The following is a 24,682-nucleotide window of genomic DNA, read 5'->3' as shown; positions in this document are numbered from 1 at the left end:
TACAAGAAAGATAAGACACCGGCATGGACGACTAGGGACGAACATATAAGAAGGAGCAATTCCTCAGGCTTCTGTTGACCTTTCCATTCATCATTAGCATTCCAATCTTTGGTCTACTCATACCAGCTCCCCATACTGCACCAATATTTCTCAGTCGTCCAACCGCACAAACATGGCATTGGCACAGAAGACTGCAAAGGCGTCTTCCTCTCCCTGTCCCCAAGGCTTGACGCCACCAGGTAGCCCAACGAAGGAGTCAGCTATGCCTCCTGTCACCTTGAAAGATCTGATGCTGCTCTTTGGTGTGTTTCTTGAGAACGCGCTGCTCGATCTTGCCGACCAAGAACCTCCAAACACTCCTGTCTCCCAGGACCAATCCCCACAAGGCCTTGACATAGGACGACTGAAGCGGTTGATGGTCAAGCTCACCCACGATGAATGTGCATCAGCTGAACTCTCCTTGGCAACTAAGCCTGCTCGGTCTTCTTCTGCCAGCAATGAACAGGAAGAGAATGTTCAGGCGGTAGACAAGATTGATCTCGAAAGTCCGATTTGTACCACACCGGATGATTTCAAGTCGTTTGAGAAATGGGCATCAAAATCCCAGCTCAAAACAGTTATGGAAACGTATGAGCCACCAGCCAACCACCCCTTCCATTTTTTCAGATAGCTGACACGGGTCTAGCTGGGACAAAGAAGCATGTAAATACAAGATTGTCGAGCCAACGGAGACTAGCAATGACCTGGACGACTACGCTGAGTATGCATTCGTTGTCCGTGAACGTGTTGGTACGTAACACCTTTGCATGCCGGACCGAAAACCTACTAATAGTATGATCAGACCGAACGTCTGAGGAGGTAGTTCCATTCATAGACATCAAGTCGGAAGGCCTACGCGACATCCTGCGAGACGTGCTGCACGACATCAAGGCCGTTAGCCTGATGGAGGACAAGCCATCGGTAATTGAGACAGTATTATCATCAAGGAGCACGCTGACGTGGATTTAGATCGAGCAAAATTTCCTTTTCCATTTCCTCCCAGAGCTCGACAGATGTGCGGAGAAGATAGATAGCAATTCGGACCACAAATCGGCATATGCGGAGCATCTCCTCTTGCTCATCGATCACCTCAAGTACGCATATGCTTATACTTTGCAGCGTCTCGAATCAATGTTGCAGCACGGTCATATTACATATGACCTTCTTTGGGCGCTTTTCAAGCCTGGTTGTCATGTTTATACCACATGCATTGGCACAAAAGAGCCGCGATGTGTCGTATTCGACGCGGGCGAAGAGATGACACAAAATGACGAGACGTGGTTGAATCTCGAGTGCCGATTTCTTGATTATAACGGAGTCAAGTTCGGCGAGGCCGGAATCTTTCTGCGTGTTGCAAAGTTTCGGGGGTCAAAGCCGATCGAGACCCTTGAGGCCTTCCCTCTCCACCACCATCCAAACCACGAGCAAGCCCGAAAAATCCTGATCGAGAGGGGCCAAAAGTTTCGGGAATTGGCCGGCTCACACGTTCGGCACTGTAAAGGCAGCGCATTCTTTATGAACAAGGGAAAGGCTATCAAAGTCAACATCAACAGTCGAGTGGCAGTGGACGCCGCATTTTTCCATGAAATGCAGCCAAACTACTCCCGACCGTCACTCCGCGACATTGGAGTCAAGGAAAAGGTTGGAATTGCAGTCTTTGACATTGGTGCAATGCTCATGGAGGACCGTGAGCGAGAGAAGGAGAAATTGCGAGGAGTCAGTATGGATGCACAAAAGCTGAGCGGAGCCGATTTACTGGTCGCCTGCCCAACAGTTTGCTGTTTCAGTTTCAAGGAGAAAATGTTCTGTATGTGACACGACTGACAATGGTTTGGTGCCCGGCTAATGTGATCCCAGTGGAGTGCGCAGTGAGTGCTCTAAAGGACGTGGATTGGTCACCTGAGTCATTCGACTGTCTGAAGATCCCTTCAGAGACCAAGACCATTCTCTTGTCATTGGCGAAAACCCGCCTAGGGATGATACCGACGGTACCTTTCGACGACGTAATTGATGGAAAGGGCCAAGGATTCAACATTCTTCTGAAGTATGTCGGCAAAGCGTCTATGCTGTCAAGACTTCCCAACCTAACTTGTGCTAGTGGCCCACCGGGAGTCGGAAAGACTTTCACGGTTGAGGCAACCTCGGAGTATTTCAAGCTCCCCCTCTATTCGGTATGAACCATCCAGCTCGGCTGATTTTAGCGTCACTGATTTTTCCAGATATCTGCAGGCGAACTTGTTGTCAACCACGGAGATTCCAATGCGCTTGAGCAACAACTTGAAACAGTATTCAAGATCGCCAAACACTTTAATGCCGTGCTTCTCTTGGATGAGGCAGACGCGTTCATGGAGCAGCGTACATCTTACCACGATACCCACAATCGCCTTGTGACCATTTTCCTCCGAAAGCTGGAATATTATCAAGGAATTCTTTTCTTGACTTCGAATCGGGGTATCCAGTTTGATGACGCAATTCTCAGCCGGATCCATTTGATCATTGAGTATGAGAATTTAACGAGAGAGTTTCGCAGAGATCTCTGGTCAACTTTTCTGTCCAAGGCATGTACGATGCAAGGACCTGCCATTGTTGAGGAGCACGAACTCCGACGATTGGAGTCTTTAGCTCTGAACGGACGAGAGGTGGGTGTCCAAGTGGCACTGAAAATCTCACTTGCTGACCAACCATGAACTAGATCAAAAACGTCGCAGCAACTGCACACGCTCTCGCTGAGGCTGACGTCAACCAGGTGAACTACAAATACTTGAAGCTAGCCGCCGAATCAAATAAGAAACTTTCAAAGGAGTTTGGCAGAGAGAGGCCTACTGATGGAATGTATGTCTAACAGCATACCTGGGAAAGTCATGTGGATAACCTCGTTCCTCAAGGTAGTCGAGCGATTGGGCGCTTATCGTGATGTTTTCGGCTAGTACACGACAGTCTTAGGCATTGAAATTAAATGAACCTATGCGATGCTTTCATAATGGTATATCATCGGGAAAAGCCTCAAATTCGGAAGCCAAGCTCGCATCTGATTCGGTGGCGTCGAAGCATATATAGAAGCGCATTTCGCCTCGAAATAATGGACGACGACAGAAATGTGGGTATCAAGAATAAGATCGCCGGTAGAAAGTTAATTTCATTAGCACGAAACACGAAGACGCTTTGCGTCTCCTGTCTCAGCTCGATATAGTCGTCTTTTTGCTGCTCCCGGTCGCTGCTTAGCCGGTCGGCATCTCAGAGTAGAACGGTGAAAGTCGATGATTAAAGCACGCCCGAGCTCTTCACTCCAAAGGACATTGTCTCGCCTGAGGTCTTCATGTATTATCCCGAGAGCTTTGATTTCCTTGTTCGATTTGTAGATCTCGCGACGAAGCCGTTGCGTCAGCTCCATCGTGGCCGTGCACTTACCGCCCCAGCCCATGACGAGCATATGGCGGATCTGTCCAGCACCATGTAGAAAGTAGATTTTTGCTAAGTCAATTGTTCCCAAAAAGACAGGAACAGCAGATCCTTGAGCCTTGCGCAGGATCTGATATACCTGCGCTTCGCGTGAAACTTCTTTCCACAACCCGGAAGTGGTGCCTTTACCGATAACCGTGTAACCATATTTCGTGCAAGTCAATTTGAAAGGGGCTCCGTATGAGCCGCAACCGCCGAGAGGTATGCAACGATCTATGTCTTCATCCAGCTGGTTTTTCAATGAAAGTATGAAGTCCTCGGCCGATATCGGATGCTGAGTCGGGTCGGTCTGGTCTCGGCGATGATGGTCCACGTTTGGACACAACTCATCTAGAGCATTTCCGGTCTGCAAACCGAGTAAACATTGCTGCGTGCAGAATTGCGCGGCGCGGCGCCGGGAATGGTCGTCTTGGTCATACCCTGCCCTTTGCTGGCGACCTGATCGCTGAGCGGACGGCGAAAGCGGGACTTGACTGATCCTCCGCTTATGGCCAGATGTTTGATTTGTGTCGGACCCGGACGAGTTAGGTGACTGCGAGCGCGGTCGGATCTCCGAAGGTGCACAGCTGGTTTGAGAGCGTGTAGGCACTCGACGACCCTCTGAGGGAGACGGCAGCGGAGATGACGATGGTAATTCATAGGACGAACCAGACACTGGGCTCGAAAATTCAGGGTTTGTGCTATCGGAGTGGGGAATCTGCTGTAATTCTTTTCTCGGGATTTGCGATCGCGTATGTTCAAAGCTTGTTTCCCACGTATGAAGGTCGGGACGCAACCGATTTCTCCACTCTTGCCCACGGGTGGGGGAACGGAAGGCCATTAAACAAAGGCACAACACCCTCGCAACAGAGGTCTTCGACAACTGACGAGTTGTATCGCCTGCTGGGTCCACTTCGTTGTGGGGATCACAAAAAAAGTAATACAGCGTGGTGGGTTCACCTCGTGGAACACGAAGTAGTACACGAATAATTCCAGTTGTCAGGTAGGAATATTCGAGTCCTTCCTGGATCATGACGTGGTACTCTTGGACGATAGCGGAGCAGACAAGCCGCTCTGCATTGTACCTCAGCTTCGCATCCTGGTCGGTGGGGATTTTATTTGATCTGACCATATCTTTCCATAGGTTCATTGGTCGAAGTCCCAGGCGAAAAGTTGCAACAGGCAGCTTGTGAGGCGGCTTGTACTCGACAGTCGTCAGAACGGTGGTCGAGTTGCCGTCGACACGATGAATACAGAACTGGTCTGGCCGTGGGTGAGGCGTGCTTGACAGCTGTATTGTATCCGTTTCAAAGGTTTCATTCCTGCTCAAAGAATTTGTGTGGTTGCTGAACTGGATTCCATCACCGAGGCCGAACTCGTCACATGCCGCTGGAATTTTGCATAACTCGGCTATTATATCATGGACGTATTCTTCCACTCCAAACCGCTCATATGCCTCAAGATCTTGTTCGCTACTGAGTGGCTTGCGAGCAAATCGACGGCCAAGTCCTTCTAACTCCGGTAAAGACGAAAATAAGCGTGGCGCCTGCCTTAAATCAGACTGTAGATATTGACAGACAGAGTTGTAGACACTTAGCAGCTGCTCTGGGCAGTCGGCCCAATGTTCCAATCGAGTTGGGCAGTCTTTTCCGGTCGGAAGGGGTATTTTGCCGGTGGTGGATCGAGTTGGTGTCTCGACTCGCAACTGGCGAGAGAGAAGGTCATGGCAGTGTTGCAAGAGCTCTGTGAAAGAGGTCTGTTGGTTGTGTTCTTCTGCTTGTCGCCTCCTTTCTGCTTCCTGCCGTCTCCCTTCTGCTTCCTGCTTCTCGCGTTCTCCCGCCTGCTTCTCGCGTTCTTCCGCCTGCTTCTCACGTTCTTCCGCCTGCTTCCGTCTTTTTTCTGCCTTAAGGTAAAGATCTTTGTAATTTGGAGAGCTGTGGTCGGCCATCGATTTGTTGAAAAGGGTAAGTCAAGCCTACACGCAAGTGCGTCAGAACCTGGCTGACGATCTGGTCTGATCAGCGTTCTGCCAGCAGATCCCGGCTCTCGGAAAATGCTTTCTTCCGGAAAATTACTCTGGCCTCACATTTCAGGTATATGTACCAACCTAAAGCGGTTAGCGCTTGGCATACAGTAACTAATGCTGCGGAATGCCTGCCACTGGCCCGAAGTACAAATTTATGTGTTGCGTATCTAGAAATCGTGCTCTTCTTCCCAGAAGCTAAAGTGGCCTAGGATCAGTGCTTAAAGCTCATAAGAGGGCAAAGAGACATACCTGCATAGTTGAATCCATCGTCAGGATAGGCTCTGTGGGTGATAAAAAAAACCGCCTTCATTGATAGGAACTTCAACAGTCATTTGTTTAAGCATTGCCAGAAGACCCGACGTCGAGCGAGGTATTTATAGGCAAAGGGCTTGTGTGGTCGAGGTAGTATTTGGTTGAGTTTCCAGGTTTGCGCGGGCGTTGGTGGCAAATCTGATTGGATGATTACTCGGATCAAAAAATGACTCTGTTCACCATCAATCAAAACTTGTTGGAACACCCTCATGTTAAAGAAGCGACACTCCCCTGCGTAAATGCCTCAAAGTCCTGCTCTCACGATAAGCTGGTCTAAAATATAAAAAAAAGTACAATCCAAATTGGCTGCTAGTTACTAGATAGTCTAAAGCTTGAAAATTTGTCGTTTTCATTCTGTCAAGCCTGATTCGATTGAGCAACTTGCAAGTAAGAAAACTAATGTCGCATATTGCAATATTGTTTGGGCAACGGTTTCAATTTCTTTTAGCGTAATTTTGTTGAGAAGACGGCCCGTCTATCTATGCTCGCAAATGACGAGACACTGCTTGTAAGAATGGTAGATGCCGTGCGTATAATGCATAACAGACGCATTGAAAATTGCCCTACTGTCAGAGATCGAGCATATATAGTAGCTTGGGAGTTTGGTCGCTGACCAAACATTGTGCCTTTTTGGCCTGTTAGCCTAATGGTTAAACCCAAGCAACTGCATCCCTGACACCTACAAGCATACCTCCCAGGAGCCGGTGAGCCGCTTCCTAGGATCATCAAGGCCATTTCCTGGGAACCCTGTCGCTCCTAGGAGTACGTCATCACGATCCCAGGAGCCTGTAATGCTATATCCCTGACAGAACTCAGCATATTGTAGGTTAGCGAAGGAAACAGCTGGTTGGGTTTAGACCAGAATTAAACAAGAAAACGCAATTAAGTGCGGCGGCGTTGAAGAATTGAGAGGCTGCTTATTTTCGATGGCGTTGAGGCCGATTCAACGAGTTGAGCTCTCGTCACAGCAGAGTATGAAAAACGGATGCCCTTCAAAAATTGTCATCGGGTGGATTGGTTGATCCTGAACTTGTTGACCATTGCACACGACGAACTCGATAAACGTTGAGCAAACAGGAAGTCGAAGAGCTGTTGACGGCAATGTTACAGTAGTGTTTACGGTTTTTGTCTTTAATGAGCATGTCAAACGTGAGACAAGTTCTTGGTGAATGTTTTCTCTGCTCAAGGGAATCATACGGTCTGTTGAATTTGTCCAATTAATATAGTTCAACTGATCACCACCTTTTAGCGGCAAAAGGAAGGATAGTGTTTATTAGATTTTATTGGCTTATTCGTCTCCACTTGCTTCGAAGTCCGTGCATTACCTAATATCCTGCCCTCCCCCAAGTCTACCAGCGATTGTTCTCAGCCGATTTTCCAATACTTGACGTCCCTACGCACCCATCTTTGCCATGTTTCCCCGGCAACCAATATTCAGCCATGCCACTCGGCAGAGAAAGGACCAGCCAAGATGCATGAATCTCCTATCCCGCAGACTCGAGAGCCCGGTTCTATAGTTGCTCAGCGTTTCTTTATGCGCGCCATCTCCTGCTGCCTTTTTTGCTTTTCACTGCATTTGACCGAGCGCTTTGATGACCCACACATGGCTGTTTCTCTACAATTTTAAGACCACCGATTGCCTGAAATGCGAGTCGAGATTAGGCCTACCTCGCTACCTATATTTTCTATATAGGTTCCTACCACCTAATGTACCCCAGAAATCAATTAAAATGGCCGCTATCAATTTCACCAGCTCCAAGGAAGTCACCTCGAAACGAAAATTGATGCGACAAAAACGATGCCGTCGCAAAACAAGTCCGATGAAAAAGGCATTTGAACATAGTAAAATATGCAGTGTAGAAATATGCCTGGGGATTCGTATCCGAGAGACCGGCCTAGTACATATCTTGTCAGCGGGTGCTTCGGGATTTCGGGCATTCCTTGGCTCTCAATTGGTATGTCTCCAGCTATGGCTCAGATGAAAAACGACTGACCTATCAAGAACACCTACTACCCAAGCTCAATACTAGTGACAGACAAGGATCTGCAGCAGTATGATAAAGATACACCGCAGCAACTTAAACGAAGTCGTAAGACCAAAGCGAAACTTTAACCTGAAGGAGGATCTTTGCAATTTGTCATTTGCTCTCCCATCTTTGGTCAGAGATTGCATCTAATCATTATCTGAATACATAGAATAAGGTACCTCAAAGAATTTATTGCACGATGAGTTTGAGTTGGGTAGTTGCGATCTCCAGACGCAGTATTTCTCCATCCGGACCTATACGACCCCCGGATCAGGTCTATCGTGGGAAACACCACGATTTTGGCACACCTCGATATTCGCAGGAAAAGACTGATCGTCGGATCGGGTCTATCGTGGGAAACACCACGATTTTGGCACACACCTAGATATTCGCAGGAATAGACTGATCGTCGGATCAGGTCTTTCGTGGGAAACACCACGATTTTGGCACACCTAGATATTCGCAGGAATAGACTGATCGTCGGATCGGGTCTTTCGTGGGAAACACCACGGTTTTGGCACACCTAGATATTCGCAGGAATAGACTGATCGTCGGATCGGGTCTTTCGTGGGAAACACCACGATTTTGGCACACCTAGATATTCGCAGGAATAGACTGATCGTCGGATCGGGTCTATCGTGGGAAACACCACGATTTTGGCACACCTAGATATTCGCAGGAATAGTCTGATCGTCGGATCAGGTCTATCGTTGGAACTACCACGATTTTGGTCATCTGTATCTGGAAGTTGACATCTGCGCCTTTTGAGAGAAGGATTCTTTTATAGAATTCGTGGTCTGTCGTAGGAAGCGAAGCATCGGACGATTCCTGACTAAAGAAGCTAGTCGGCCAGCTCTAGCCACTTTGTTCCGGGTTACTTGAAGATCCTGTTCGAGATTCATGCATGCTGTCACCCTTCCTTCTTTTTCATCTTGGGTCTAGCACCGACGGACCTGATCCAGTATGCATTCAAAACACACCTGACGCTTGCTAGCTTATAACTTTGCGGTTTCTTTATTCTCAATCTGTTGGTTTACACTCTTCCGAAATCCAGGCCACCTTGATGACTTCTTGGTGAATACAGTGAAAGAAGAATACACCCTTTTATCTCCGGCGCATGTTGGAGACACGACTGGTTTGACAATTGAAAGAGAAAGGACCGTGAATAACCTCTCATGTTTGTGCTCCTTCCAGGAGGGATGGAAGGTCTTTTTTACCCCGAACGCCAGGAATGGGGAAGGAAGAGCTTCATAGAAGGCCATTGTTACTACGTGACCCGACTCGGCCCAATTGCCTTACTATAATTCCGTGATACCCATCTTTGAACACCATCAGAATGCAAGTTACTATTCGTAGCCATTCAAAGTAGACGATAGTCTAGAACAAGTATCATTGCTAAGCCAGGAATGTTTCCGAGAGGTCTACAATCAATCTAACGAACTCCATCAAAATGTACGAACAAAAAGAATCATCCCCAAGGCCACAAATCACTAGGCCCGTAATCGCTTTGACCGACGTGGCATATTCCTAATACTAGACGCTTTCGATTTGCCTGGCCGTCCTTTACCCTTCTGCTGCCCCCCGGGCTGCTCTTCTGGGCGCCGAATTTTTCGAGACGAGCGCGTCGCATGCTGTGATGGAGATTCCAGCTTAGGACCTGGTTCTATATTTGCCGCCTTCGCTGTTCCCCTCGTGACTCGCCGTGCAGAAATCTCCGCCAAATTTGAGTCAGTGGTCGTCACTGTGCATCCAAAGGAGGAGACGGAAATGTCTGTTTTTGACGGGCAGGCTGGTGGCTTCACAGCGTTGATAGGGCCAGGTCTCATCAATCGAGGATCAATATTTGTCATATCAAAATCGACAGAGGATGCGGGAGTTTCGGTGCCTTGCCGATCCTCTGATTCCATTGAAGTTTCTCTGGAAGAGCCGTCACCGTGGCTAACCCGTGGGCCCTCAGTGAGATGACATAGTTTAATATTGATATTATATTTGTGTTCTTTATTAGCATGGGCTAAAAATTCGGTGGTTTTGGCAAACTTGGGAAGGGTTCGACATGCTTCCCAGTTGCAGCTGATCCCGTCATGTGCATGAAGTAGATGGGAGTCGATGAGATGACGACGAAGTGAGTCCGGTCGCTTGGAAGGAAATTTATGCGCAGGAGGGTTCGAGGCCCAGCGACGAGATTCACCAAAGCAGATGATGCAAACATCTGTTGGACATATTTGTGTATGATCATCAGACGCTAGTTGCTCGGGCTGTTCAATAGGTATGTTTTCCTCTTCATCGAGATCCCAATTAACACGGTTGCCTCGCCTGTTCGGCTCGCAAAGCAGTAGAAGCGCAACCATATCCTTGGTAACCTGGATGCGTCGAGCAAGTAATTTGTCCTCATGAAAGTCTTCTGCGTCAGGACCGTAAAAGTTCTCCACAAGCCGAGCTCGTTCAGGAAATACGTAGTCCGGGATAGGGAGCTCCCAGTCTTCTTCTTCAGCGAAACTATTAGCATCGTGTTCCACATCATCAGGTTCGCCAAGAAGCATTTGCTTGATCTGCCTGTCAACTTCAAGCACGGGGGCGTTATTGAAATGGTCCTTTCTTGCTGTCTCGCGAGTTTCGATCGCCAATGTTTTCCGAAGTTTGGCGAGGTCTTTCTTGACGGTCTCATGCCTTTGGAAGAGGTGTGGAAAGAGGACACGGGCGTTCTTGATTGTACCAGCCAAGGACCGCATCTCCGCCCCGACTTCTCTTCTCTCGCGCCTGAGTTGCAGAATCCCGGGGTTTTGACATATAGCACGTTTATGCGCTTTGGTAAGATCAGATGGCGCCGATAGATCTCTCTTCCTGAGCATACTCCCAGCGAAGCGTACGAGACCTTCTTGGGAGGGCCGAAGAAGAACAACATGCTGAAGGTCGCGCGCAATAAATTGTGATTGGTAATGCTTTTCAAAAACTGCGTCGCCAGACTGACCAAGCACCCTTTGTCGCTCCTGGCTTGTAAAATTTTCTGCGAGTAGATGTCAGCCTCGTTGTGAGAGATCCAATATATCATAGCGAAGGTGTATCCATCATATCGCGTTCAGCAAATAACATACTGTTGACTTCATTTGCCGTCCAGCGGCGGAAATTGTAATGCCCAATGTCGTCTTCGAATCTAGCATCTCGACCCAACTCCTTGAGCGCCTGCCGACTTGAATCATAGGTCATCGGCAAAGAACCATCGAGTCCGTAGCCGTATGGGGTGCGTTCGAGACGTCGAAGGAGGGGTACATTAAGAACCTCGGGCTTCCAACGGAGGGGAAGAGATGGAATGCCCCTTGGAACTCGGAGCCGCCAAATGAGCTCTGGTGTGAGGTCGGTATTGGCAAAAGCCCCATCGCGGAAAGCGAAGGCAATTATTTGAGCTATCGGGCAATATGCCAGTTGATAGTCGCCGTGCATGAAGAATTTGGTTCTGTTGGCAAGGATCAGTATTGACGTTGCTCCATGAGAAATTCAAACCAAAATTTAAGCTTACCCGTCCGCACCTTCCGGTCGACCTTTGAGATTGCGAAACTCGATGATGGCACAGAGCACATCACGTTTACTTTGAGGGTCTTTCAAGTAGAAAAGTTCAATATCGCGATAGCAGACCGAGTCCGGAAGATCTTTCAGGGAAATGTGCTTTGGAAGATCACTCTGGAAGGTGTCATCCCGTTTGCGTTTGCCCAAAACTGGATTGCCCGGCGACGAAGTGTCTTGAGGAAGCAAGACGCCAGGTCGCGTGCCTGTAATGGCGGACCACAGCTGGACTGTAGCAAATTGAACAATCATGCTCCCGTGACGAAAGAATCTCGAATGGACCCAGTGATGCCGGTAAATCACACCAAAAGCGTCTACATCTAGAGTGTTTTTGTCCTTTGTTCGTCGGGGTATTCTGCGCTCGGCTGGAAATATACCTGCGAGAAACTTTTCAAATTAGCATACTCTGTTAGGGACGTAAGGGACATTACTTACTCGTCGCATCTGTTTACGAGCATTCTCACCGACGCGGCGGCGGGCGAACAGCTCGAAGTATTGGCAAAGGCGGCGCCAGTATTCATCGTACGACTGGAGCAGTTTCTCTCGTGATGTTTTGGATATCCACTCAAAGAAATTCATGTAGATCGTCTGATCTTCCAAAAGGAGATAATCCACGTAGTCCTCGTTCGATTGAATGCAAAATCTAGTTTCCTTTGTTATTTCCCAATTACCAAGTTTGTTTCGAGGAATTATACACTTACTTTCGCCAGTAGCGTTCGATGACAGCAATACCTAACAGCGTCTTTGGCTTGAAATTTGGAGGGAGCCATCCAAGACTGCGAAAATGTTCCAATCTGGCTCGAGTTTCTTCGCAAAGAATGGGATCGGTCCAGTATTTGTGCTCATCGGTTTGAGCCGGATGTACAGGCGCAGGTGCCATGGAGGAGTGCTGAGCAAAGATTGTGGTGCGAAAGTTATGTGGTGGGAAATGACAAAGTCGAGGTCGTCTCGAGGTGTGGATAAGGACGATGAGAGAATGGGAGTTGCAAGGACACAGTAGGTGAGGGAAGGCGGAGCATCTTATAGGCGCTCAAACGGACCGGGCGAAAAGGCAGGGGACTTGGATTCGCCTGGAACGGAGCCATTTTCGGCGTCGTTTTGGTCGCCAGTGGAAACGAGGGGAAGAAGTGTGCAAGTCGAGCGCCAACATCAGGACAGGATGATGACTAAAAGTGCTGGGCGGGTGCAGAATAGAGGTGTTACGAGGCAGTGGGCGGTCAAGGGGAGGCTGGACGTCCAAAGTTACGGGTGGAAATGCAGCCGTTTCTGGCCTCAAAAGCGGTCATTTTCGGCGTCAATCCCACAGGTCCTCATATTCTAGTTGTAAACCGTATGTCGAACTTTATGCGGAATTTATGCGAATTTACGCAATAACCTTGGAATACGTACCACCAAATAGTCGAGACGATTAATGTTCATCTGGCGTGATTGTAAACCGCTGCTCCGGGCTGCCATTATTCTCAGCAGGGATGATCCTTCCACCGGAAGCAGTCCAAACGAGTCCAGTGGATGGGTTTAGGACAATGTGAGTGAAGTCCTGTTGTTGCACATTGAAGACTGTGGGATTCGCAGCACTCTTACAGGACTCCTCGTCACAAGAGATGAAGGTGTTGGTGCCCTCGTTCTTCATAACATAACCGCCGTCTTGTGGGGTAATGGTCCATCGTTCATACAAGGACGCGAAATTATTGTCCAAGACCAACGGGGCGCCTTCACCAGGGAACGTTTTCAGCCAAGTGTCTGACTCAACTGCAGTGATACGATAGTATTGGTATTGAGCAGACGCGGCGCTCGCAAAAGCAAATGTGATGATAGTCGAGAGCTTCATAGTGATTTTGGTACGGAGTAGAGGTAACAAGATGTAGTTGTGATGATGGTGGTGTGAGGTGTTTGACGAAGGCGCAATGGATGATTGTGGTAATTGTGAGGAAGGTAGAAGTTAGCAGAAGTAATCCCTTGACGGTGCTGTCAAGGTATTTATCCTCAGCCAAATAGTGCCATGCCTTTATTTGTGTAAGGGTGAATAGTAGATCGACATCACTATCGGTCTAAGTTCAGAAGATCTGCAAGATCTACGTACGAATATCGCTGCGTGCTCCTGCCACTATTGAATCGAACCCCACTAGAACTTCTCAGCCGCGCCACAATGGATTGTCACTGAGTATCGCCATGCTTCATTAGTATGCACACCCCACTGCTTTGGAAGCCCGTGACCTATCACTTTTCTGCCAAGAGAAAATTTCAATAACTATTGAATACTTTCAGCACCCATTCCGCTGACCATTGTGGATCTCATATACGCTCGAGAATGACGGTGAGAGTTCAAGAACCCGTGCCATAATAGGACAGGATATGAATACTCCGTACAGTTAAAGGGTCGAAAGTAGAGAAACATAAGGGAGTAGTAGCTTCTATACTTGCGTCATGCGTGTAAAGTTACGACTTCACCCAGCGAGCGCGCAGACCGTGTACACTATGTAGGTAAGCGGTATGGTAAGGGTAGACTGCAATATTGGTGGCCGGTAGGTAATAGTAATGCAAAAGCTGGACTTGCGTAGAAGGCTGAATCCATGTACTGTGTATTTTCACACATATCATCAATCGGAGACATCACAGAAGAGACGGCGTGCAGATGATACACGTGACACGTGGTTTATTGTTCTATCTCTGCCTTTATCTTAAGGCCCGTAATCTGTGCGCTCAATAAGTGCAGCCTGAGTATTCAGTGATCACTGAGCATACGGAGTACCCTGAGCGCCGTCATAAAGCGGTGGCACCCCGATCAGGAACTTCGCATCTGCGGCCTAAAATCCAGTAGAGCTACATATAAATGCAATGCTGAGACGGCCATAAGCTCCTCTGGTGTTTTTGTAAGTAACTTTCAATTCGGCCATTCGTCAAGGAATCAAGGACGAGTCAAGCCGATCAAAACAATGACCCTATTCTGTCAATTCTTCACTGTGAATGGAATCTCGGCATCAGGAGCATGTTCTAACCTCTGGAATTGACTTTCCGTGACCAGCATTGTCGGACTCTCGGCGCAAAAGGAAAAGAACGCGAGAAAAATGGGCCTTCGAGATGTTTTAACGTGACATTGCGATTTGCGGCCACGGCTATCCCCGGTGCACGTGCTCCTGAGACATTGCCAAGATTTACGCCTCAGGTGTCGAATGAAACCCCGCTGCGGCAGTTCTGCCTGGGCCGGGGTTAATGGGCTAATCATTTGGACCGAGGCCCATAGCAAGGTTGTGACCACCGAGGCTTTGCTTTATAGGCCGCCTCTTCTTCCCCAGATTTTTCTTCCTTTGATCATCTTCATTCTCTGAACATCCACATATTCACAATGGCTTCTCCTCGTAAGTGATGCCCTCTTTTATTCTAATCACCTATGTCACTATGTCCACTCTTCACATGTGTCCCGCCCGCTGTTATGAATGTTATCACATGGGCCGCCACGTCTCAACACGGACGCTAACCATGAACGTCGAACAGAGCAAATCCGTACTCCTCTCACCGATCTTCTTAAGATCAACCACCCCGTCCTGCTGGCAGGCATGAACGTGGCTGCTGGCCCCAAGCTGGCCGCCGCTGTCACCAACGCTGGTGGTCTCGGTGTCATCGGTGGCGTTGGTTACACTCCTGATATGCTCCGCGAGCAAATCGCCGAGCTCAAGAGCTACCTGACCGATAAGAGCGCCCCCTTCGGCGTTGACCTCCTCCTGCCCCAGGTTGGCGGCAGTGCCCGCAAGACCAAGTAAGATACCCGATCGCAACGATACTTTTGCGCTCATGGACAACTGGCTAATCGCGTTCTGTTCTTGAAAACAGCTACGATTACACCAAGGGCAAGCTCGGTGAGCTCGTCGATATCATCATCAGCGAGAAGGCCAGCCTTTTCGTGTCCGCCGTCGGTGTTCCCCCCAAGGCCGTTGTCGAGAAGCTCCACAGTGCCGGCATTCTGTGCATGAACATGATTGGACACCCCAAGCACGTTCAGAAGGCCCTCGATGTTGGTGTTGATATCATCTGCGCCCAGGGTGGTGAGGGCGGTGGCCACACCGGTGATGTCCCCACCACTGTTTTGATCCCCACCGTTGCCAAGTTGGTCCAGGGCAAGAAGAGCCCTCTGACCGGCCAGCCCGTGCAGGTCGTCGCGGCTGGTGGTCTCTTCAACGGTAACTCCGTTGCCGCTGCTCTGATGCTCGGCGCTTCCGCTGTTTGGATCGGTACTCGCTTCATTCTGTCGGATGAGGCTGGTGCCCCCGAAGCTCACCAGGAGGCTGTCCGCACCGCTGGCTTCGAGGACAACATCCGTACTATCATCTTCACTGTAAGAATTTTCTGACTTGGGTGTTTTTGAGATGACCATTTTACTGACCAAGCGATATAGGGTCGCCCCCTCCGTGTTCGCAAGAACCCTTACATCGTTAACTGGGAGGAGAACCGCGCCGAGGAGATCAAGCAGCTCACCTCCAAGGGTATCATCCCCGTCGAGCACGACATGGAGAACCTTCCCGATGACGTCGACGATGACACTTTGGACAACGCCCGTCCCTTCCTGATGGGCAAGGTTTCCGCCGTTGTCAACGAGAAGAAGTCTGCCAAGGCTATCGTTGATGAGCTCGTTGGAGATGCCGCTAAGCTCATCCAGCAGGGCCACAAGATGCTTGCCAAGCTGTAATAAAGTATATCCTATAGTCTTCTTCAGCGTGAATTATCAACTAAGGTAGGCGGGTGATACTCCAGCCGTCATTTGGACTTGTCAACATCTGAATATACGTTCAACATGAAAATTCCTTGATTTGTTTTGGCCGAAAGATTGTATTCCGATATTTTTCAGGCAGCACTGTGATACTGTAAGCAATGGATACTTCCATGGTTGGAATACATGTACGGAGTACCATACCGGTAGATCAAATAGTAAACAAGTAGTCAACTGGCGGCAAGTGACCCGGTCACTACCTACAACACACAGATCGGCATAACACGTGCATCCTCCCTCTCCCCAATCTCTCCCCCCACACGTCGGGTAGGTGGGCCGCAACGCTTAACCATTCAGGATAGTCAATTCCATAGACCAGACTGCCTCTGGGAAGGAAGTCAAGTCAATGACCTAACCATGGGTGGTGGGTTCCATGTTCTTTCCAGGTCATCTATTACATTGCACTCTACATGACTATCAAATTCAATATAGAGATGTGAAGAATGGGCGGGAGACTTCCCGCCCAGCCGTTCCCGTCCACTTGGGCCACACGCCGATCAGTTACCGGATCCACGTCCACGAAGTACCTACATAACGTGGTTTCTATATTAGGCATTCTTGAGTCTTGACATGTCCAATTGATCGAGGTCATTTTCAGTGTCCTTCAGGTCTTTGGTATTACACTTCCCTCATGGTGACTTCCATCATCATCCATGGTTGTTGCTTCCTTTTTGTTTACATTTCGTGTTGTTGTTCTAGGTACTTCTTGCAGGAGCAAAAATGGAAGGAACTACTCGTCGCAACTGTGGAAGGCTGGTTAGGAGATATGATTGGATGGGAGGTTTGGTTGAGCGGGTCGATCGAGGACCATGGGAAGTGAACGGGAGCCAGTAGAGCTACATAGTGGTGCGATGTAGGTTGTGTCCCGTCCTATGTATAGAATACCTGGTAACCTGAGCTCTATACTAGGTAGTTATAGAGCATTCCCGTCTCTCTGTAACCTGACAGGACTCCCGGCTGAGATCGTTGCTCCAGGTGGGCCACCGGGATCACTGTATGTTGGGTTACTGGTCGTGACCCCGGACTAGACAGACACTGATTGAGGATTTGGCGGTTTAGCCCTATTCCCGTCCAGAGTATCTTGGGGCGTGGACATTCAGTTAAAGCCATTCTAATGATAAATTGTTCATAGTACCTACATGTATGCATATTTGATATGATGTCATCCAGTTTTTATCTGATCTGGTCTGGATCAGTCACACTGATTGTCCAGGTGAACACCTTGACTCAATTCCGTTATCTTCAACTGTCCAGAAGAGAGGACGTCGAGCCATTACCTGTAAAGCACTTAGCTAGTACTAAGATGCAAAGGGAAAGACCTCAGCAAGAGGTATATATAGCCCTATGAGCTCGATAGTCGTCTAGGAACTGCATTGGAATACTTGGAATACCCACGGGCCTTGTCCAACTCTAAATAAAGAACTGCAAGCGCCGTGGCGGGGAAAGAACGACGAGTGACAGGGGCCTCCGCACGGTGACCACCAATAGATGATTCTCCGCATAGACCACATTCAGGAAGAGGTAAACCGTCCGAACTATCGAATGTGACAAGTACAAGAATAGAGTCAAATTGAACCTTGGACGATGGAGAAAGTTAAGTTTCAGTGTCACCGATCATGATATGTGCTCTAGTAAATCTGCCCACTCACAGGCTCGGCGACATTGGGAAAGTCCATCTACGCGATCTTATTGATCCCAACTTGCATAATTGCTGCAGCAGAGCGGGTTATTTTGGTCCCATCATCCTCTCCTGGCGCTTTTTCTGTCCGGTCTAGCCTCTAACTACGCACAGTAGCTCCTCTTCCCCCCCCCTGCCCCTCGGTGTACCCCTCTGCAGGTCTCCAGGCTTTAGGGTCTTCTTTGCTTTTTTTTGGATTTTTTTTTTCTCTTCCCCTGTAATCAACCTTAGTTCTTTTCTTTTCTTTTCTTTTTTCATCCCTCTTTTCCTCACTGTTTTCCCTATTCACTAACCCAGAGTGCGTTCTTCTCATGGGGTCCAAATTGCCGGGCCGACCCCCTCACCACCGCACCGTGATCGGACGTTAAATCTGCTCGCCAATCCCACTGGCCAGGGCATATTGAGTGATATTCTATAAATAAATTTCAACTACTACCGACTTCTAATCTCGCGTGGGAGGTCCACACTTCGATATCACTCGGGATTACTCGTTGGAACCCGCCACCAACCCCCGGTCCTCTCCCCGCAACTCGCTTCTCCCTATCGATCAGATAGGTTCTGCCCCTTGAACCTAAGGTTTCCTTCGTCACACCGACAGAATCTCTGGCCATTGAGCCGACGGGCGACAATTATAATCCTTGCTTTTCCCGGGTTGCGAGCTTCGACCAGCCTCGGACGGGTGGGCTTACAACTAGCCGATATCAACCGCTGGTAACCTTGGAACATCTCGTACCTAGCGAGTTCGATGGGAAGCAGTGCTTGAATGCCTTCTATTTCCCCTGTCTATATCATCTAGACACAGCAGAGTCGGACGATCAGCTCGCTGCTGGACCCTGAATGATGTCGCTTAAGCAAGTAAGGCCGTCTGATATTGGTTTGGGAGGTCGAGCGCGCTGACCTTCTGATCGAAAAGGAAATCGAAAAATGGGTGGAGGCTCTTGATGCCTACGACAATCAGGAATTTGAAGAGGCCCTGCGGTGCTTCGTTCAGATTGCCGATACGTCGAAGATATTGTTCAATTGCGGGGTGATCTATGCGACCCTAGGCGAGCACCATAAAGCAGTAAGTGGACTGGTGATCGTATGTCGCTCAGTGGCCAACTAAACCTCGGCAATAGGTAGAATGCTATCAACGGGCTGTCAGCCTGGACCAATATCTGGCAATTGCCTATTTCCAACAAGGTGTATCCAACTTCTTACTCGGGGACTTTGAAGAAGCATTGGCCAACTTTAATGATACCTTGCTCTATCTGCGAGGGAATACTTCAATTGATTACGAACAGTTGGGTCTTCTATTCCGCCTCTACTCATGTGAAGTTCTATTCAATAGAGGCCTCTGCTATATCTACCTCCGACAAATGAACCCGGGCATCCAGGACCTGGAGTATGCGGCCAAGGAAAAGGTCACCCCAGATCACGATGTGATTGATGATGCAATTCGTGAGAATGCAGACGTACGCGAGTCCAGCCGTCCTGTTGTGATACCAGCTAACCCAAATATAGGGCTATACAGTTTTCTCAATTCCCGTAGGAGTTCTCTATCGACCCAATGCAGCTAAGGTCAAGAACCTCAAGACAAAGGACTACCTTGGGAAGGCCCGACTGGTCGCCGCATCAGATCGCAACCAGTCATCAGATCACCAATGGAACCCACTACTCATTGAGAAAGACGCTCACAAAGGACGCGAAGGTGTCCCATTTGCCACGTCCAACTTGGTCCGCCAAAACCTCAGCAGTCGTACTCGCCAGCAGTCCGAACCACCCCTGAACCGCACCGTATTCCCTCCAACACCACCGCCAGATGATCGATCGACCAGCGCGGCATCCGGTCACCATCGTGCATCATCCCTCCGGGGCGCCCGCCCGCCACGTCTAGACCTGGATCGCGCAGGCGCCAGTCTGGACCGTCGACCAAGCATGCAAGACCTAGCCCCCGCAGAGAGACCGCGTATAGGCACCACGCGGACTGCATCAGAGCCCCGCGGCCCCTCCTCACGCTCAAACAACATGCGTGGACACGGACAAGAGTCCAGCCGAAGCGGCTGGACCCGCGAGCAAACAAGCCACCGCAGGAACCTCAGTGACACCAACACCACCCCCACCATGTCACCGGAAGCCGACTACGGCCACACAGGCACCTACGACCCTTACTCCAGTCAGCGCAACCTCGCACAGCACCCGAGCTGGGGCCGCGGTTCGCGCCACCAGCCACCGCAATACATCGACGAGGAGGAAGAATATGGCGATGACGCATGCGACATCAACGACGGCGCATTTGAGCTTGTCGGTGCTGCGCCCGGTCCGAGCCACTCCCAACGGCGTACGCGGTCTCCAGCACGGTATTCCCGCCATGCAAACGCGCGCAGACCGGAGATTCAAAAGTTTAGAACGAAAGTTCATGCCCCAGACGATACACGGTATATCATGATTGGGCCGACGATCGCGTTCGCGGAGTTTGAAAAACGTATTCGTGAGAAGTTCGGGTTCAAGTGTCCGCTAAAGATGAAGGTGCAAGATGATGGGGACATGATCACGATGGTCGACCAGGAGGATTTGGATTTGTTGGTCAGTTCAGCGAAGGAAGTTGCTCGAAGGGAGGGGGAGTGAAATGGGGAAGATCGAAGTGAGTGCCGATATTCCTTTGTGATCAATGATCAAGTACTGACCTTGTTTAGATATGGGTAGAAGAGCGCGCAATGATTTGATGCATGGCGACTGGTTTTATTCTCTGTGGATATTAGCATTGTGAATTTGTCTATACCCTGTTTTGCGTTATGGAGATACGATGCATGAGAAATAGTAAGAATTAACTACTTTCGATATAGCCTTGGCTCTTCGGGATGAGTTCCTCCAACTGTTGTACAGTAAGGAAAATAATTCAAGATATGAAGCTCAGAAGAACCTACAGAAACCCCGGAGGATACCTGCCGTTTCCCATAAGCCCAGGCCCAGGCCCAGGCCCAGGTCCCAGATCAGGCCTTCAACGATGAGAGGCTAAGGTTTCTTTGCCTATCAGCCCCAAGATTGCCACCCGACGCTTAATTCCCCTTTCGAACAATCGAAGAAAAAAAGAACAATTGCCCCTGTCGCGACCAAGTTGCCATACTGTGTAGAAGAAAACTCAGCTCCTTGGCTATGGCCATGTGTGGAAGGGGAAGGCTTCTCTATCCGCAAATGAGAGGTCGAGTTCGCATCTCGAACGCGATCCGCAGGGTTTGACAGGACTCGGCAGGACCCAGTCGGCAATGTTGCCACCAATCAGCAATTATTCTGGCTTGTTTATTCTTGGTAATGGAATGGAACATTGGAAGGAATACGCCCGCAGTAAGAGATTTCGGGTGTAAGAGATCAAGGTTCGGACGGTGACGAAAGTGTGGAGACACTTTTCCAGGGTTCATCACAAGCTTTACCATCTCCACCGTCGCATTCAAATATGGAGATGCCGCTGAATACTGAATGGCATACTTTCTGATTCTATTGCATTTGCATTTACTGCGTACTCTTTAATCATGGGCTCAGATAAGCTCTCAGATATGGATTCCTCCAGTGGCAGTGGTCAATCTGGTGAAGTCAAAGGTACCTAAGATCTTCGTACTACATTCCTTCGGGCCCTTCCCCGGATAAACCCAAACCGAAAAGAACCAACCCTAACACCTGATCAAACAGACACCGTCCAAACCCCCGAACGCGAAGCCAAAAACAGCACCCGCGAAGAAGGCAGCAAACGCAAAAACCTCGGCTCAAACCCAACTTACAGTCTCGCCGGCGACGGCGCACCAAACCCAGCCAACAGCAAGGGACCCTTCCTAGACAAGGATTACCAGTCCTACAACCCGCAATATGGAAAACCAGATGAGAATCCAACATGGAGTCTGGCATCGCCATTACCACACATTATGCGTCCTGGTATGCGCCATGGCGCATTACCCGAAGACAGAAGCGAGGACGCGGAAGCCAAGGCTATCGGACAGGATGACGACTTGTCTCCTGAAGCGAAGCAACAGCGTTCGCGGGAGGCTCGGCAGAATAGGATTAATGGGCCTCAGGAAGATGGGTTCTTTAACGCTTGGTCGAAGATTAGACATAAGTTTCGGGAGCCGTTGGCTGAATGGTTAGGTGTAAGTCATTGCATTAACTATTCATATACAAGCCAAACCAAAAGACCAGTTGCTAATAAAAATACAGACAACAATGGCAATGACCCTCGGCCTCTGCGCCACCTTCTCCAACTTCACATCCGGCGGCCAAGCAGGATCCTACGCAACAACCGCCGCAGCCTGGGGCTTCGGCTTCATGGTCGCCATCTACACGACCGGTGGTATCTCCGGAGGTCACTTGAACCCAGCCATCTCGATCTCAATGTCCGTCTGGCGTGGTTTCCCAGCCCGGAAGTGTCTGATATACATTACGGCGCAACTCCTCGGCGCCATTACCGCCGGCGGCATCGCATACGCCATCTACCACGATGCCATCGTGCAGGTCTCGACTGCGGCCAAGGTACCGCAGAACCAGAGTGTGGCGGCGCAGGCGTTGATCACGCAGCCGAAACCGTTTGTCAATCCGGCCACGGCGTTTTTCACTGAGTTCCTCGGTAGCGCCATCTTGTTTGGTGTTGTGCTTGCGCTGGGTGATGATTCGAATGCGCCTCCTGGGGCTGGTATGCAGGCGTTTATACTTGGGATTCTGATTTCGGTTATTGTTCTTGCTTTGGGGTATAATACTGGAGGGTATGTTGGCAACTTTCTTTATTTTCTCATTAAAGTAGGTTAATGCTAACATCTATGATAGTTGCTTCAATTGCGCTCGCGACTTTGGCCCTCGACTCGTTGCCGTCATGGCCGGGTGGGGTGGACAGCTCTTCCGTGAGACTCATGCTTGGTGGGTCTGGGGCCCGTGGATGGCGGATATCAGTGGTGCCTTGTTCGGTGCTTTCGTGTACGACATGGCTATCTTCACTGGCGGCGAGAGTCCAGTCAACTATCCTCCGCGACGACGCAAGCGCGCGTACCGTGTGCGGATGTTGAACCTCAGGAAGAAGCTACGGTTTGGAAAGCATAAAATCGGGGATCTGGAGAGGTCTGTGGATGAGACGGAGGAATGATGCAGTTGTAATTAGATATTGTTTTTGTCGCGATAGAAAAAAGCATGGCGTTTCGGTTCGTTTCATTCGTTTATTCGTTTTTTTTTTTTCGTTCGTTTCCATCCTTCGGAGTTCCATCATTCCCTTGACGATAGCAGCTACAGCATCATCTGCCGCTTGGTAGTAGAATTGAGCGAGTGTCTCCGTTGTTTCCGCATATCATGCTCATTATCCAGTAGGGCCTTCTGCACACATCGACTTCCATCCGGATTGTGCTTCACTCGGTCGTCATTGAGGATGTCGGTGAGGGTTGCCTTGATTTGGTGCTGGCATTCGAGGACTTGGTCATCGGCGTTGCCAGAGTCGGCCGGTTGGTTTTCCTTTTCCTTTTGCTGAGGCAGTGTGGATGAGGTGACCGAACGAGTCAAGGAGGGATTCGACTTTGGATTCGAGTTTAGGGTGGGTAGCTTGATAGCCGTGGCCGTTGGTTTGTTCTGAGGACGTGCCATTTTGGATATGTTGATGGCAGTGGTAGGCCGTAGGAGTGATTGAAGCGATGGGTTTGACTTGATCGGAGATGAGTGGAAGTTGTAGTCTTGTAGATTGTAAAGGGCAGATAGTTGAGAAAGCAAGGTCATTAAAGATCATTAATATAGTACGTAGTCAGCCCTGGAAATACCTGGAACAAAGAGGACATGTCGCTAAGGTGACGACAGACCTGAAACTGGGATTTCCTGTAAGGCTGTAACAGACAGTAACACCAGTATTGATATTTACTGATTCCACCAATCATCAAATGTTATTCTGTTGATTTAGTTCTGGCCTTTTTTTGCAATTCAATATTGCCTGGTTCAACTGACTGTTGATGGCCTATCAAATTATTGATCTCCCATCTCCACTGAGTCCACTCTGAGTCCACTCTGAGTCTATGGGGTTTTCGCCACTTGAGGACCCTGAGACGGCGAGATCAGGCTAAGTTGGCTGATATCTGCATTCTGCTTGACAGTGCTGGTCACTTAATAGACAGTAGATTGAGTAGAAGGCAGTTAGATAATAGATACTGAGGCCATAAGCCATTCCTCCATAGGTAACCTCTGACTCGGACTTCGTTACCGCCTGTTTCCAAAGCAGTAGAGCTCCTGGCCAGGATTTAACTGCCATCCGTGTCAGCGTCATGTGGGGAAAGAGTGGCCTGGATCAAGTATTCTTCCGGATCCACATCTACTGGCCTTGGCCCTCCCCTATGTTTATCTCTGCTCTTGAAATACTGTACAGTAAGTAGTAAGGGTTCCTACAGAACTCCTTCGCTTCATACTATGATACTCCTAGAGTTTCCGGTCAACAGTGTTACAGTGGAGAGGGTACAAAGCAGTACTCCAACCTTTGCACAGATCATTCGGACGCGCCTTCTATTCCGGTCCAGGGTACTCGGATTCCCGAATGTAGCAAATCAACCGACTTGATCGGAACCAGGGTCTTCAGTTCCCCCGCCCATGCCTACATTCTAGATCTCTAGTCCAAGTTCCAGGTTTACATGCCCGATTCTTTGTCCACGGAGTCCATGACTTAGCTGATTGGGATATCTCAATTCTCGACCCATGGGCCATCCTTTGTGTTAGCCTTTTTCTCTAGACTTGATAATTCTTCAGCATTCAAGACAATCTGAACTGGACTACCAGTCTAAGCGGGACAATTACAGCCGACACATTCACCAGAAGCTGTCTGAGCGGTACTATGGGTACCCTGCGGAGACAATCATCCA

General features: G+C 49.3%; 7 protein-coding genes across 7 annotated transcripts; 4 read left to right on the top strand and 3 right to left on the bottom strand.

Moving 5' to 3' along the window:
- Positions 1-172: 172 nt before the first annotated feature.
- N7515_002487 (ATP-binding protein) lies at positions 173-2,881 on the top strand (the record flags this gene model as incomplete). The annotated part of the gene is made up of 8 exons (XM_056663231.1): positions 173-627; positions 686-789; positions 842-960; positions 1,009-1,846; positions 1,897-2,083; positions 2,138-2,210; positions 2,259-2,678; positions 2,732-2,881. The coding sequence occupies 8 exons, from the start codon at positions 173-175 to the stop codon at positions 2,879-2,881; spliced, it is 2,346 nt and encodes a 781-aa protein (XP_056525344.1).
- A 297-nt stretch (positions 2,882-3,178) lies between these two features.
- On the bottom strand, positions 3,179-5,425 carry N7515_002486 (uncharacterized protein; the record flags this gene model as incomplete). Its single annotated transcript, XM_056663230.1, has 1 exon — positions 3,179-5,425. The coding sequence occupies one exon, from the start codon at positions 5,423-5,425 to the stop codon at positions 3,179-3,181; it is 2,247 nt and encodes a 748-aa protein (XP_056525343.1).
- A 7,383-nt stretch (positions 5,426-12,808) lies between these two features.
- On the bottom strand, positions 12,809-13,228 carry N7515_002485 (RICIN domain-containing protein; the record flags this gene model as incomplete). The annotated part of the gene is made up of 1 exon (XM_056663229.1): positions 12,809-13,228. The coding sequence occupies one exon, from the start codon at positions 13,226-13,228 to the stop codon at positions 12,809-12,811; it is 420 nt and encodes a 139-aa protein (XP_056525342.1).
- Positions 13,229-14,743: 1,515 nt separating this feature from the next.
- N7515_002484 (nitronate monooxygenase) lies at positions 14,744-16,081 on the top strand (the record flags this gene model as incomplete). The annotated part of the gene is made up of 4 exons (XM_056663228.1): positions 14,744-14,756; positions 14,893-15,154; positions 15,229-15,730; positions 15,791-16,081. 4 exons carry the CDS (start codon positions 14,744-14,746, stop codon positions 16,079-16,081), a joined length of 1,068 nt encoding a protein of 355 aa, XP_056525341.1.
- A 2,596-nt stretch (positions 16,082-18,677) lies between these two features.
- On the top strand, positions 18,678-20,447 carry N7515_002483 (putative PB1 domain protein; the record flags this gene model as incomplete). The annotated part of the gene is made up of 4 exons (XM_056663227.1): positions 18,678-18,695; positions 18,754-18,903; positions 18,959-19,294; positions 19,344-20,447. The coding sequence occupies 4 exons, from the start codon at positions 18,678-18,680 to the stop codon at positions 20,445-20,447; spliced, it is 1,608 nt and encodes a 535-aa protein (XP_056525340.1).
- Positions 20,448-21,349: 902 nt separating this feature from the next.
- On the top strand, positions 21,350-22,941 carry N7515_002482 (uncharacterized protein; the record flags this gene model as incomplete). The annotated part of the gene is made up of 4 exons (XM_056663226.1): positions 21,350-21,416; positions 21,507-21,958; positions 22,026-22,567; positions 22,629-22,941. 4 exons carry the CDS (start codon positions 21,350-21,352, stop codon positions 22,939-22,941), a joined length of 1,374 nt encoding a protein of 457 aa, XP_056525339.1.
- A 137-nt stretch (positions 22,942-23,078) lies between these two features.
- N7515_002481 (uncharacterized protein) lies at positions 23,079-23,429 on the bottom strand (the record flags this gene model as incomplete). Its single annotated transcript, XM_056663225.1, has 1 exon — positions 23,079-23,429. One exon carries the CDS (start codon positions 23,427-23,429, stop codon positions 23,079-23,081), a length of 351 nt encoding a protein of 116 aa, XP_056525338.1.
- Between the last annotated feature and the right edge of the window lie 1,253 nt (positions 23,430-24,682).

This window comes from Penicillium bovifimosum (assembly GCF_028826915.1).
Source record: "Penicillium bovifimosum strain IBT 22155 chromosome Unknown utg000002l_segment0_segment0, whole genome shotgun sequence".
In the NCBI taxonomy this organism is placed as follows: Eukaryota; Fungi; Ascomycota; class Eurotiomycetes; order Eurotiales; family Aspergillaceae; genus Penicillium; species Penicillium bovifimosum.
Note: the sequence above shows the minus strand (reverse complement) of the source record. Positions and strands in the feature narration are given on the sequence as shown.